At 42.7% G+C, this 15,746-nt stretch overlaps 1 protein-coding gene across 1 annotated transcript; it reads right to left on the bottom strand.

Annotated features, from left to right (window-relative positions):
* Positions 1 to 205: 205 nt before the first annotated feature.
* Positions 206 to 15,623, bottom strand: cdc45 (CDC45 cell division cycle 45 homolog (S. cerevisiae)). Its single transcript, XM_041885115.2, has 18 exons — positions 15,449 to 15,623; positions 15,178 to 15,237; positions 14,993 to 15,085; positions 14,739 to 14,876; positions 13,652 to 13,801; positions 11,189 to 11,247; positions 10,601 to 10,649; positions 6,943 to 7,004; positions 6,785 to 6,835; positions 6,521 to 6,640; positions 5,878 to 6,009; positions 5,549 to 5,647; positions 4,704 to 4,865; positions 3,251 to 3,389; positions 1,450 to 1,533; positions 1,176 to 1,294; positions 958 to 1,034; positions 206 to 617 (listed from the first exon to the last, which is right to left on the bottom strand). The coding sequence occupies exons 1-18, from the start codon at positions 15,497 to 15,499 to the stop codon at positions 553 to 555; spliced, it is 1,710 nt and encodes a 569-aa protein (XP_041741049.1). The 5' UTR covers positions 15,500 to 15,623; the 3' UTR covers positions 206 to 552.
* Between the last annotated feature and the right edge of the window lie 123 nt (positions 15,624 to 15,746).

Raw genomic sequence — 15,746 nt, 5'->3', positions numbered from 1 at the left:
ATGAAAGTGTATTTATATACGGGCCAAGGTCTGTGTGTTAACCTATGCTCCAGATTTGTATACTAGGGGAGATAGTTAAGCCATCATACGGTTTCTATGGTCCATATGACATTCTGTGCCAAAGTTCAATGTCATTACACACCCTTATTCCTACCGATGTTTCAAATGTATCCTTCCTTCTCTTAGTAGATGGTAACTTCAATAATTATACGTCGATAAAATATCATTTAATAAATGTGTTACATGAAACGAAGACAACAGAAAAATAAATGTATATGAGATTAAAAACACCAAAACCCTCAAACAATACATTTACAAAAAACATTTTAAAAACTGTACAATATACATATAGGCTTCACAAAGTGTCCTGGGCTGAAAAGACAACATTGGAAAATACTCTTCATTGACCAAAAGAGGTAAACCACAAAATATAGATTCTCCATCACATTGGGCATGAACCTAGTTCTAATGTCATACAGTCTCTTCCAGCATCTACATTTCACATTTCAGGACCTTTACCCAAACATCAGTGTGTCTTAGTTAGCCCACTCCTTAGGACAACAGGGTGATGAGGGCATCCAGAAACTTAGTCCTGTCCTCCAGCTTCAGCTCAATGACTGCAAATGCAAAACACAGGTAAGGATGAGTGTGTGAGTGTGTGTGTATTGCTCAATTTGAGCTGTTATAATAATAATATAATAATAATAAATAATACATATAATATATAAATAATAGCTGTTATGGTTAGCAGGTGAGAGGGATTTTTTTTTGGAACACCTGCTGATGATGTAATGATTAAAGCTGTAACAATGACTTGAGAAAGCACCTGTATGAGATCCAAATAAAGTATTGAAACGTGTGTACGAAACCACTGTACTGCTAACAGGGTCCATCTGTACTGTGTCATGTCTGCCCTCTTGTGGCCAACATATACAATTACAATAATATTTTACTTACTAGAGGTGTCGAAGTGGTCGTGGAGAGTTCTGGAGCTGGTGCTCTCTGCTGCCTTCTCAAATGCACGGCCAAAGAAACTATTGGAGAGGGAGAGACAAAGAAATAAGAGGGAGAGAGAGCGAGAACAAAAGGAAGATTAAAATTAGCATGAGTTTTAGTTTTTCCCCATAACACAAAGAACATTCAAGTGCTTGCACACAGACACGTTATGAACTCACTTCTTCTTGTCGGATGTCTCAGACTCAGGTGGGATGCCCAGAACGATGACAGTTCCCTTCTCCACATCCATGGGAGCAGCTATGATCAAGGGCAGCAGCTTACAGCGCTTATTCCTCGTCTACGAACAGGCATAGGTAGACATAAGCAAGAGACGCAAAAGACCATAAACGAACATCTAAACACTCATTTTTGTTTGAAACTAATTGAAGACCAGGGGCAATAGAGCTAGACAGGGCCTTGGATAATGGGTAAGTGAAATAGTGAGGTACTCACAGAGCGTACAAAGGCTTTGAGCAGGTACTTGCAGAGCAGAGTCAAGGCCATGGGCTTGGAGAACAGCTTCACATCAGGAGTTCCCTGCACAGAGATGGAGGGTTATAGGGAGGACATACCACACACTAGTGTTGTCACAATACCAACATTTTACAAATGATACGATACCAGGCCAAATATCACGATACCAGGCCAATTCAGAGAGGCTAGTGTCCGGTTCACCCCGTCCCACAACACTTGTTCCTGTTTTCTAAATGTTATGTGCATGTGCTACACAAAAAACCTGTCACTGATATTCACATTTCTACTCAATACAACATTTAACTTCACACTGTATAATAGAATACTGTATAGAATGGCTAATTTGCTAATATTTGCAAAAGCCTACCTGTGATTTGGCTGGAGGAATGGGAGGAAGGAATAGACATGCATAATAATCTGCATGTCATTATGGCAGTAAGGGGAAAACACTGTATGAAACCTTTACTCTTCAGTTAACACACACACACACACACACACACACCCTCACACACACTCTCTCTCCCTCAAACACACACCACTCTCTCTCCCTCAAACACACACCCCTCTCTCTCCCTCAAACACACACACACTCTCTCTCCCTCAAACACACACTCTCTCTCCCTCAAACACACACACACTCTCTCTCCCTCAAACACACACCACTCTCTCTCCCTCAAACACACACACACTCGCTCTCCCTCAAACACACACACTCTCTCTCCCTCAAACACACACAACTCTCTCTCCCTCAAACACACACACTCTCTCTCCCTCAAACACACACCACTCTCTCCCTAAACACACACACTCTCTCTCCCTCAAACACACACTCTCTCTCCCTCAAACACACACACTCTCTCTCCCTCAAACACACACACCTCTCTCCCTCAAACACACACACTCTCTCTCCCTCAAACACACACCACTCTCTCTCCCTCAAACACACACACACTCTCTCTCCCTCAAACACACACCACTCTCTCTCCCTCAAACACACACCACTCTCTCTCCCTCAAACACACACACACACACTCTCTCTCTCCCTCAAACACACACACTCTCTCTCCCTCAAACACACACCACTCTCTCTCCCTCAAACACACACCACTCTCTCCCTCAAACACACACACTCTCTCTCCCTCAAACACACACCACTCTCTCTCCCTCAAACACACACCACTCTCTCCCTCAAACACACACACTCTCTCTCCCTCAAACACACACCACTCTCTCTCCAACAAACACATTGCTCCCAACATTAACAACGTTAGGCACCAAACAGAATGTAAGGACCAGAAAGAGATTTTTGATAGATTAGGCTTACATTAGGCGCTGCTCCAATGTATCAAATGTAACAATAAAAAACATATCAGGGACTGCATTCCCCTTGTCATCACATAAATTATATTTTAAAAAACTGATGGTGGATTAGATGCGCAGGAAGAGCGTACGGAGAGAAACAGGTGAGTGATGGCTGGAGGGGATACGGCTGGCTGATTACTGCTGCCACATGATATGCAAATGAAAGTGAAGTGGACATTATTGGACCAGCGCATACAAGAGCCTAGTTGCTGTTGCTTATTTAATTGTTTTACAGAATTTATAAACATTTTATAACAGGTGCCATCGGGTTCTTAAACGGTAGGGCCAAAACACTTGGTAATATCATATGAAGTGGTACTACGGTATTCTAAAATGTTGGCATCATAAGTATCATGACATTTTGGTACCGTGATATTACAGTGAGTACCGGTATACCGTACAACACTAACACACACACCTCCAAGAGGTAGCAGTAGAGGAAGGGTCCCTGTGACAGTATGAGGTTGGTGCAGATGCAGCTGGCTACAGTCTGTTGGATGGCCATCAGCTTCTTCTTAGCCAGGTCAATGCCACCATGGAGACGCTCCAGGTTACTCCTACAGAGTGGAGAGAAAACAGGGTGGGATCGTTCCATCACCTGGGGTGTATTCATTAGTGCACACCTTAGCAAAACGTGTTGCAACAGAAAAAGTTCTGCAACTAAAATGTGTTTCTATTGGACAAATTCAAATAGGTCCCTCTTAGGGTTGGGCGATGTCAACCTTTGTCTTATCATGATTATGTACTCATAATGGATGGGAGACCAGATGCTGCTGGAAGTGGTGGAGGAGCCAGTAGAGGGCACTCTTCCCTTCGGTCTAAGGCGATTCCAATGCCCCAGGGCAGTGAAGGGGACATTGCCCTGCGTAGGATGCAGTCTTTAAGATGGGACGTTAAAACGGGTGTTCTGACTCTCTGTGGCCATAAAAAATCCCATGGCACTTATCGTAAGAGTAGGGGTGTTAACCCCGGTGTCATGGCTAAATTCCCAACCTGGCCTCATTCCATCATGGCCACCTAATCATCCCCCTCATTCCCAGGTGGGTGCCGCACATTAGTGGTGGATGAGGTGAGATTCCCCCCTACCAAGTAAAGCACTTTGAGTACTTCAGGTTGGTAGAAAAGCGCTATATAAATCGAATCAATTATGAAAAATTAGGGGGTCCCTGATGAATTTGCTATCACAAAAGTGGTCCCCGGCCCAAAAAAGTTTGAGAACCCCTGGCCTTGCCCAGAGTCATATTGAATGGAGAGACAAGGGAATATAGCCTACGTTTTTCTTTAAACAGCTAGACAAGTTTAAGCTATAAGGTCCGTGCATCCGACAGATCGAAAAACTATATTTTCTGACTGGACATGTTGTGCTGCTTTGGTGGAATTCTGTCTAACCTACATTCCCCTCTTGTGTTCTGCTGCCCTATACAACATAGGCTATTTATTGAAATAGGCTATAGCAAACAGGAATAGGCAGATTACTCGGAATGTCACTCGTGTGCTGCACTGTCCGACACTCGTTCTTTAGGCCTGATGCGCGGCGCTAGTCAAGTTCAAATAGGCTAAACCATCGTCTGTCTCATCACGAGGTCGTCAATCGTCATCGATAGACGATACTATCGTAATATCGCCCAACCCTAGTCCCTCTCACGTTTGATCCTGTTTGGTTCCTAGTGAATACACACATGGGGAGAGCACCGTGAGGTCCCAATACTTTCTGTGCTCTCTGTTAATAATTATACATTGTATCATGATCTCAACAAGGAATAAAAGAACCCCCCAGCTTTCTGGGATTGTCCAGTACTCCTCCTCCACCATGACAGGCAGTCAAAGGCTTTTCTTATGGAGAGTGTGTGTGCGCATGTACGTGCATGTACCTGGAGAGGCAGTCGAGGGCCTTGATGAAGTTGTCGCCGGGGCTCTCGTCCTTCTCAGTGTTCTCCAGCAGGGCGGAAGCAGCGTGCACCACATCACTGGCCAGGAAACGGTTCTTAAAGCCAAAGTGAACGCCGAAAGTCTGGATACGGATGTCCTTCATACTGAAGGGACAGAGAAAACAGCATTAAATTAGGGCTATAGACCCCTTTCTGTGTTTACAAACATTGCTGCACGAGGGCGATGTGCGCAAGTTGGTGGCAGAACAAGGGGGAGTTCTTATAGAACGCCAGCAAAAGCCTCTATTTACATGTTAATTATGACTGCATTTCACACTACTTTTGGATTATAATTGGATTTTAAGGCTCGTATGAATGTCCTGCTTAATATAATGTTTGTGTTATCATCATAAATCAACTGCATTATATATATTTTTTTACTTCAACCAGTAAAATGCCTCTTTGGCTAGCTTTTGCTACAACATAAATCAATGAGCATTAGCATTCTAGCTAATAACTGCTGCATCAAAAATAGTTATTTTGCAAAGATCACAACCAAATATAATCTTAGCGACTGTTCAAGCAAGAACCTAAAAAGATAATTGTACGCGTATGAGAACCCCAAAAAAATATTTTATTTTGAAGTAATAAAAATGTGAATCTAGGCTATGTTGAATGGGCGCAGATGGCGATGGCTTTCTTACTGCCGCCAAGAGTCTATTGGGCATATTAGGAGAGGGGCATATTTTATTCATCATATACAGAGTCAGATGGAGGAACCCACAGTGATTAATAATGGGGATTATTAACAGATATATTGATGCACTAGAATACACAAACACTCTTACCCGTATTTGTTGGAGGATTCTTCTATGACTTCTCGCAGGTTTTCTTTGACTGACATGTCCATGGAGTTGAACTTCTGCTTCACCTGCTTCAGGGGCAGGCTGGACAACACAAACAGAAACCATCTTTGATGATGCCTTCAAACAATCCATTATCATCAAATGACAAACTGCTGTCCATCACTTTTGATGAAGTGACATTTGTCCTTCAGAGGCTACTGACTAATTGTAATTTACAGTAACTGATTGATTCCTAATTTGTATTCAAGAATGCGAGATCATTTGATGGAGATCCTATTCTAATTGACAGCCATAACTTGGGGATAGTATACCCCATGTCAGCGAGGAACTCCTGGAGTTTCTTCTGGCCATGCATGGACCAGAGCTTGAAGTTGCAGGAAGTGTAAGAGGAGTTACAGATACTCTCAAACAGAGACCAGTGCTGGTACAGGGCCAGACGCAGACTGAGACAGGGCGTCAAGGGGTTAACACACAGAGAAAGGTATGACAGAGAGTAGAGGGATGAGCGGGTGACAGGCAGGACAGCATATACAGCCACAAGAATGTGGCAAAGCTTACTAATAACACTAAAACACTTCTGACCTAAATTAAAAACTAGGGGCGGGACGATACCAGTATTGCGATACTCGCTAGTATCGGGGCAAAACCATGGCAAAAACCTGCAGCACGTAAAATAGTGTGTGCTATACCTTGGAAAATAAATAAAATGTGACTCGGATGACAACATAATGATGTTTGTTTCCAACATTAGGGCTGTTATCCTAAAGAAGTTAAATCCACTTCGTGTTTTCTTTCCTTGCCACGATACTAACGATACTGGTATCGTCACAGCCCTAGAAAATACCACAGCAACAAAATAGCTGAACCAAAGGTCTCAGAAAATCAGGCCTCAACTAGTTGTCATGCACATGTCTGAGCTCCCCTGGTCCTTTGGCCAGTGAAGGTAAAGGATACTCGTACTCAAAGGAGATCCTCATGCAGTCGATGGAGAGAGAATTCTCCTCATCCTCGTTCCGGTGGTTGTGACGTGAGACGTGGCGCTGCAGAGTAGCGATGTCTGTTACATACTTCATACTGGGAGGCACAGGAACAATACAAGGAGGTTAGTGTTAGTGTAACACAACCCAGCTTTGGATTTTTCAAAAACTTCCTAGGCATCCTAGATGTTGCATCAGATTGGAAGTGTCAAAGAAGAGAGTTGGAGATAAATATTCTTACTGAGTGATTTTATCATGAACCCACTGGTCAGTCAGCCCAATGATGGCCCACCTGTCCAACATTAAACGGTTAACATAATTGTAGTGCCATAGTCTGCTCATGCAAATAAATAATTACATTGATATAATTTTACAAAAAACCTTGATCATATAACTTACCACAGCATATCTTTAGTGTCCTTAGTCAGCACCCAAGCCAGGTCAAATATCACCATTGCAGCCTGGTAAATGATGGTAAAAATGTCATGACAATTTTAGTATATATATGTATGTATGTATGTATGTATGTATGTATGTATGTATGTATGTATGTATGTATGTATGTACAGTGAGGGGAAAAAAGTATTTGATCCCCTGCTGATTTTGTACGTTTGCCCACTGACAAAGACATGATCAGTCTATCATTTTAATGGTAGGTTTATTTGAACAGTGAGAGACAGAATAACAACAACAAAAATCCAGAAAAACACATGTCAAAAATGTTATAAATTGATTTGCATTTTAATGAGGGAAATAAGTATTTGACCCCTCTGCAAAACATTACTTAGTACTTGGTGGCAAAACCCTTGTTGGCAATCACAGAGGTCAGACGTTTCTTGTAGTTGGCCACCAGGTTTACACACATCTCAGGATGGATTTTATCCCACTCCTCTTTGCAGATCTTCTCCAAGTCATTAAGGTTTCAAGGCTGACGTTTGGCAACTCGAACCTTCAGCTCCTTCCACAGATTTTCTATGGGATCAGTGTCTGGAGACTGGCTAGGCCACTCCAGGACCTTAATGTGCTTCTTCTTGAGCCACTCCTTTGTTGCCTTGGCCGTGTGTTTTGGATCGTTGTCATGCTGGAATACCCATCCACGACCCATTTTCAATGCCCTGGCTGAGGGAAGGAGGTTCTCACCCAAGAATTGACGGTACATGGCCCCGTCCATTGTCCCTTTGATGCGGTGAAGTTGTCCTGTCCCCTTAGCAGAAAAACACCCCCAAAGCATAATGTTTCCACCTCCATGTTTGTCGGTGGGGATGGTGTTCTTGGGGTCATAGGCAGCATTCCTCCTCCTCCAAACACGGCGAGTTGAGTTGATGCAAAAGAGCTCGATTTTGGTCTCATCTGACCACAACACTTTCACCCAATTCTCCTCTGAATCATTCAGATGTTAATTGGCTAACTTCAGTCGGCCCTGTATATGTGCTTTCTTGAGAAGGGGGACCTTGCGGGCGCTGCAGAAATGTCCTCTGGTCTGTTGAAACAGAAATAGGACTGTTTGGCCATAATGACCATCGTTATGTTTGGAGGAAAAAGGGGGGACTTGCAAGCTGAAGAACACCATCCCAAGCGTGAAGCACGGGGGTGGCAGCATCATGCTGTGGGGGTGCTTTGCTGCAGGAGGGACTGGTGCACTTCACAAAATAGATGGCATCATGAGGAAGGAAAATGTGGATATATTGAAGCAACATCTGAAGACATCAGTCAGGAAGTTAAAGCTTGGTGGCAAATGGGTCTTCCAAATGGACAATGACCCCAAGCATACTTCCAAAGTTGTGGCAAAATAGCTTAAGGACAACAAAGTCAAGGTATTGGAGTGGCCATCACAAAGCCCTGACCTCAATCCTATAGAAAATGTGTGGGCAGAACTGAAAAAGCGTGTGCGAGCAAGGAGGCCTACAAATCTGACTCAGTTACACCAGCTCTGTCAGGAGGAATGGGCCAAAATGCACCCAACTTATTGTGGGAAGCTTGTAGAAGGCTACCCGAAACGTTTGACCCAAGTTAAACACTGTAAAAGCAATGCTACCAAATACTAATTGAGTGTATGTAAACTTCTGACCCACTGGGAATGTGATGAAAGACATAAAAACTGAAATAAATCACTCTACTATTATTCTGACATTTCACGTTGTTAAAATAAAGTGGTGATCCAAACTGACCTAAGACAGGGAATTCTTACTAGGATTAAATGTCAGGAATTGTGAACAACTGAGTTTAAATGAATTTGGCTAAGGTGTATGTAAACTTCCGACTTCATCTGTAACCAGTCAAAAGTTTGGTCTCCTGCTCATTCAAGGGTTTTTCTTTATCTTTACTATTTTTTAAATTGTAGAATAATAGTGAAGACATCACTATGAAATAACACATATGGAATCATGTAGTAACCAAAAAAGTGTTAAATAAATCAAAATATATTTTATATTAGAGATTCTTCAGATAGCCACCCTTTGCCTTGATGACAGCTTGGCACAGTCTTGGTATTCTCTTAAACAGCTTCACCTGGAATACTTTTCCAACAGTCTTGAAGGAGTTCCCACATATGCTGAGCACTTGTTGGCTGCTTTTACTTCACTCTGCTGTCCGACTCATCCCAAACCATATTGGGTTGAGGTCGGGGGATTGTGGAGGCCAGGTCATCTGATGCAGCACTCCATCAATCTCCTTCTTGGTAAAATAGCCCTTACACAGCCTGGAGGTGTGTTTTGGGTCATTGTCCTGTTGAAAAACAAATGATAGTCCCACTAAGCCCAAACCAGATGGGATGGCGTATCGCTGCAGAATGCTGTGGTAGCCATGCTGGTTAAGTGTGCCTTGAATTCAAAATAAAATACAGACAGTGTCATCAGCAAAGCACCCCCACACCATAACACCTCCTCGTCCATGCTTTACGGTGGGAAATACACATGCGGAGATCATCCGTTCACCCAGACCGCGTCTCACAAAGACACGGCGGTTTGAACCAAAAATCTCAAATTTGGACGCCAGACCAAAATACACATTTCCACAGGTCTAATGTCCATTGCTCGTGTTTCTAGGCCCAAGCAGGTCTCTTCTTCTTATTGGTGTCCTTTAGTAGTGGTTTCTTTGCAGGAATTCGACCATGAAGGCCTGATTCACAGTCTCCTCTGAACAGTTGATGTTGAGATGTGTATGTTACTTGAACTCTGGGAAGCATTTATTTGGGCTGCAATTTCTCTAATGAACTTATCCTCTGCAGCAGAGGTAACTGAGTCTTCCATTCCTGTGGCAGTCCTCATGAGAGCCAGTTTCATCATTGCGCTTCATGGTTTTTGCGACTGCACTTGAAGAAACTTTAAAAGTTCTTGAAATGTTTCGTATTGACTGACCTTCATGTCTTGAAGTAATGACAGACTTGTTTCTCTTTGCTTATTTGAGCTGTTCTTGCCATAATATGGACTTGGGTCTTTTACCAAATAGGGCTATCTTCTGTATACCACCCATACCTTGTCACAACACAACTGATTGGCTCAAATGCATTAAGACGGAAATAAATTCCACAAATTAACTTTTAAGAAGGCACACCTGTTAATTGAAATCCATTCCAGGTGATTACCTCATGAAGCTGGTTGAGAGAATGCCAAGCGTGTGCAAAGCTGTCATCAAAGCAAAGTTTGGCTATTTGAAGAATCTCAAATATAAAATATATTTTGATTTGTTTAACACTTTTTTGGTTACTACATGATTCCATATGTGTTATTTCATAGTATTGATGTCTTTACATTTACATTTTAGGTCATTTAGCAGACGCTCTTATCCAGAGCGACTTACAGTTAGTGAGTGCATACATTTTCCCCCGTGGGAAACGAACTCACAACCCTGGCGTTGCAAGCGCCATGCTCTACCAACTGAGCTACAGGGGACTAAATGTCTTCACTATTATTCTAGTGTAGAAAATAGTAAAAATAAAGAAAAACCCTGGAATGAGTAGGTGTGTCCAAACTTTTGACTAGTACTGTATGTATGTATGTATGTATGTATGTATGCATGTACCAAGTTTCAACATAATCAATATATAATCCATACTCACCGAAGTCCCATGGTATTCATATTGCTCATAGTCAAACAGGATCTCACGTCTGAAATGAAACGTTTCAAAAGTCACAATGTGATAAGACTGTTTAAACCTTTAAAGAAAAGGGGCAGTGCGGTTATTTTCCTGCTGTAAAAAAATTACAAAAAGGCCACACTGAGGTTGAAATAACACTGAAATTGTGAAAATGATAATGCCCTTTTTGTGTACGAGCAGTTAGAAAAGAATGCCTGGAATTTCAGCCTGTTCAGGTGGGATGGAACTTTTGGCCCACATCATGACAATGTGATCTGATAATAATAGACCAATGACTGTTCATCTGGGTAAGGGCGGTGGGCTCTAGACTATCCTATCAGCCAATCAGGCCTGTGTATGTAAATATCTTCAAATTTGCTTGCTAACGCCCACTCGATCAGACAGAGCATTTCAAGGGCCAAAGGAGACTCAGGGAAATAAATGATACAAAATATATTTTGGAGTCATTTTCATTAAATAAACAGTGATTTATTAACCATATACAGTGATGATTTAAAAAAAAAAATTCAAAGACCGCATGGGGGCTTTACAACCCTAGAGAAACGTCACCTCCTTGCCTCCCACTCTCTCGTTGCTCTCTGTCGCTCAATCCTCCTCTCCACTTCCCCCTAAAACATGGGAACATGTTGGTATAAATAACAATACATCACTGCAAACTCGATCGGCTTCGTCTACTTTTTGTGGAAATCAACATTGTCTTATGCAAATAAAATTACACTGGGCAAAATAAACGTTAATAAGAAGCAGAAAAAGGGTTGTTTAAGTAGAGGTGGGATGACATCAATACCGCATAGTAGAGCTGGTCGATATGGACATAAGGCAATTTATCGCAATATGGATTTAATTGATGCGATAACGATAAATAGAACAATAAGTTTATAACAATAATGTGCACCATTTTATTAATTTATTATCCTTCAAACTACTACTAGTTGAATGGTTGTAGTCAACAATTGTCCCATTAGGGCCTCCCGAGTGGTGCAGTGGTCTAAGAGATCCTGTGCTACTAGAGATCCTGGTTCGAGTCCAGGCTCTGTCGCAGCCGGCTGCGACCGGGAGACCCATGGGGTTGCGCACAATTGGCCCAGCGTCGTCCAGGTTAGGGGAGGGTTTGGCCGGCAGGGATGTTCTTGTCCCATCGCGCACTAGCGACTCCTGTGGCGGACCAGGCACAGTGCACACTGTTACGGTGTTTCCTCCGACACATTGCTGCGGCTGGCTTCCGGTTTAAGCGGGCATTGTGTCAAGAAGCAGTGCGGCTCGGTTGGGTTGTTTTTCCTATTTTGTTGCCTTACAACCTGGAATTAAAATTGATTTTTTTGGGGTTTGTATAATTTGATTTACACAACAATATTTACACTTTGAAGATGCAAAATATTTATAAGACCAAAAAATAAAAAATAAAAACTTGAGCGTGCATAACTATTCACCCCCCAAAGTCAGTACTTTGTAGAGACACCTTTTGCAGCAATTACAGCTGCAAGTCTCTTGGGATATGTCTCTATAAGCTTCGCACATCTAGCCAATGGGATTTTTGCCCATTCTTCAATGCAAAACTGCTCCAACTCCTTCAAGTTGGATGGGTTCCGCTGATGTACAGCAATCTTTAAGTCATACCACAGATTCTCAATTGGATTGAGGTCTGGGCCTTGACTAGGCCATTCCAAGTCATTTAAATGTTTCCCCTTAAACCACTCAAGTGTTGCTTTAGCAGTATGCTTAGGGTCATTGTCCTGCTGGAAGCTGAACCTCCGTCCCACTCTCAAATCTCTGGAAGACTGAAACAGGTTTCCCTCAAGAATTTCCCTGTATTTAGCGCCATCCATCATTCCTTCAATTCTGACCAGTTTCCCAGTCCCTGCCGATGAGAAACATCCCCACAGCATGATGCTGCCGCCACCATACTTGACTGTGGGGATGGTGTTCTCGGGGTGATGAGAGGTGTTGGGTTTGCGCCAGACATACCGTTTCCCTTGATGGCCAAAAAGCTCAATTTTAGTCTCATCTGACCAAAGTACCTTCTTTCATATGTTTGGGGAGTCTCCCACATGGCTTTTGTCAAACACCAAACGTGTTTGCTTATTTTTTCTTTAAGCAATGGCTTTTTTCTGGCCACTCTTCCGTAAAGCCCAGCTCTGTGGAGTGTGCGGCTTAAAGTGGTCCTATGGATAGATACTCCAATTTCCGCTGTGGAGCTTTGCAGCTCCTTCAGGGTTATCTTTGGTCTCTTTGTTGCCTCTGATTAATGTCCTCCTTGCCTGGTCTGTGAGTTTTGGTGGGCGGCCCTCTCTTGGCAGGTTTGTTGTGGTGCCATATTCTTTCCATTTTTTTATAATGGATTGAAAAATGGTGCTCCGTGGGATGTTCAAAGTTTCTGATTTTTTTAAATAAACCAACCCTGATCTGTACTTCACATTTTAGTCATTTAGCAGACGCTCTTATCTAGAGCGAGTGCATACATATTTTTTTTTTCATACTGTACTTCTCCACAACTTTGTCCCTGACCTGTTTGGAGAGCTCCTTGGTCTTCATGGTGCCGCTTGCTTGGTGGTGCCCCTTGCTTAGTGGTGTTGCAGACTCTGGGGCCTTTCAGAACAGGTGTATATATTCTGAGATCATGTGACAGATCATGTGACACTTAGATTGCACACAGGTGGACTTTATTTAACTAATTATGTGACTTCTGAAGGTAATTGGTTGCACCATATCTTATTTAGGGGCTTCATAGCAAAGGGGGTGAAACCAAATGCACGCACCACTTTTCCTCTATTTATTGTTTTGAATTTCTTGAAACAAGTAGTTTTTTTCATTTCACTTCACCAATTTGGACAATTTTGTATATGTCCATTACATGAAATCCAAATAAAAATCCATTTAAATTACAGGTTGTAATGCAACAAAATAGGAAAAACACCAAGGGGGATGAATACTTTTGCAAGGCACTGTAAGTGATCGGTGTGGTCGGTGTTGATAATTTTCGGTTTATCGTCCCAGCTCTACAGCATAGCATACCTCATCGTATCGCCTCCGTTTCCCAGAAGGCTCAGAGCCTCCGTCACTTTCATTCCCAGAGTCATTGCCGCCTTCCACATCTTCATCGCGGAAGATGTCATCGTAGGAGGGCACTCCAAGATCATCATCCTGTTTTATCATCAGCTTCACCTAGGGAGAGAATTGTGGGAGATTGAGTTTAGAACACTGATTGATGCTGGCTCTTCATATGGACAGCAACTTCTGTGCTCGTTATCATCTCAAGGGCAGTATCCTGAAGGACTTTTCTCCTCTGAAGTCACCCAACTGCTGCCAAAGTGAAGCAACCCCTTGTGAAGGACTAGCCCAAACAGACCTCTTTATTAATAATTTAACTTAAGAGAAGGTATAATTGTATTGCATAGTGAATGCGTTCCAGATAACTCACGATCACATGACTGTAGCAGCACATGTTCCACGTCGGAATGTATATCCATAGTTGGTAGACAGTTCTTCTTAAAATGTTGTCCCTTACATGACCGAGCAGTGCACAATAAACTATTAAATCCAATTGTTAGATGCTACCACTCACCTCCAAATCAAAACCAAACATGGATTCCATGTTGTGTTCTCGCTTTGCACGCACACCTGTCTGTGTTTCACACCTGTTTGTCCTAGAGAATCAGCCTGGCAATACGGGCACCATGCCGACGCAGATAGGAAGTAGAACGGAGCGTGTGCGCACAAACGCTGACATTCATATTTGGTTTTGATTTGGAGGGGGGCGGTAGCATCTAACAATTGGATTTAATTATTTCCTGGGCATAGCACGGCGATGCAAGCGACTCATTCCGAATCAGAACCGCTCACGGATATACCCCCCGACGTGGGAAAAGTATCAAACAGGCACAGACAAAGGTCGTAAATAAGTCGCACGGTGAGCTAGTTTTATACGGCTAGAGAGAGAATACAATATTGGTCTAGAAGCTGGGCTAGTGATGGACCAGTGTACTCAATTACAAATATTGATTGACTATGTCCCAAATGGCACCCTATTCCCCATATAGCGTGCTACTTTTGCACTATGTAGGGAAAAGGGTGTCATTTAGGACAGACACTGACTGCTCACCTGGGTGTCATTGTAGACATTGACTACGTCCACAGGTCTGTGTGTGTCACAGATGAAGAAGATGGAGTCTTCCTCTGGCTGAAGGGTCTCCAGGAGATCAACATTGGCCCCACAGTTGATCAGGACAAAATAGCGGAACTGAAATGAGAGCAAATAACACACACCTTCATGGATGTTTGGAGTCTTGATAGTCATGTTAGACATCATAAGATGAGTTCCAGGGTTATCAGGTCTGGACAGGGGTCTCACATTACCTGCTCCTTGTGCTCTAGGAAGGCAGTACCAAGGTCTTGCCACCCTGTCACTGGCACCAAGGTGTACTGGACCTGGTCACAGTGAAACAGTGCCTGGGTAGATTGGGGTGGAAGAGGCAGTAAGAAAACATATGAATTAAAACAGTTAACTTATTTGACAGCAAAAGATAGGGCCCTTGACTTACCTGTAATATCTTACAGGCGCAGAGTGCATCGATATCAGATGACACCAGGAGGGCAACTCTCTAAAAGTAACGGAGGAACAGATCAATAGTAAAGTCACAGAAGTTTGTAAAAGTAGCGTTAACGTCTTATTTTATTTTGCAAAAATAGCAGGCGAATAATTAACGTTAGTTGACTGAAAAATAGTCGGTGGTATTCCTATTTTCACCCGTCTCTGCTGTTAGATAACGCGTTAGTTAGCAGGAAACTAAATTCAGTGTCAGAAGTTCTTACCTGGTTGACAACAACGTCGTAGAATTCCTTTCTTATGTCCGTAATAAACATTTCACAATATCTTCGTGAGGTTGTATAAAAACAGCAAAATATAAAATGACTTTATTATTGTTCAATGCAGCCAGGAGCTTTTTCGTTGTATGCCCAAAATGTCCTTGTTGGAATTATGGCGCCAATTCGCACCTCAGCTGCCGAATGTTAAACAGCCAATAAAACTCCACTTTGTGGCTTTCTGTAAAACTGACCAATGGAAATTGCATGCAGGTATGCATCAGCGCTTTGAACCAATCACATAGGA

The sequence above is a fragment of the Coregonus clupeaformis genome, chromosome 18 (genome assembly GCF_020615455.1).
Source record: "Coregonus clupeaformis isolate EN_2021a chromosome 18, ASM2061545v1, whole genome shotgun sequence".
In the NCBI taxonomy this organism is placed as follows: domain Eukaryota; kingdom Metazoa; phylum Chordata; class Actinopteri; order Salmoniformes; family Salmonidae; genus Coregonus; species Coregonus clupeaformis.
This window is presented reverse-complemented; position numbering and strand designations above follow the sequence as displayed.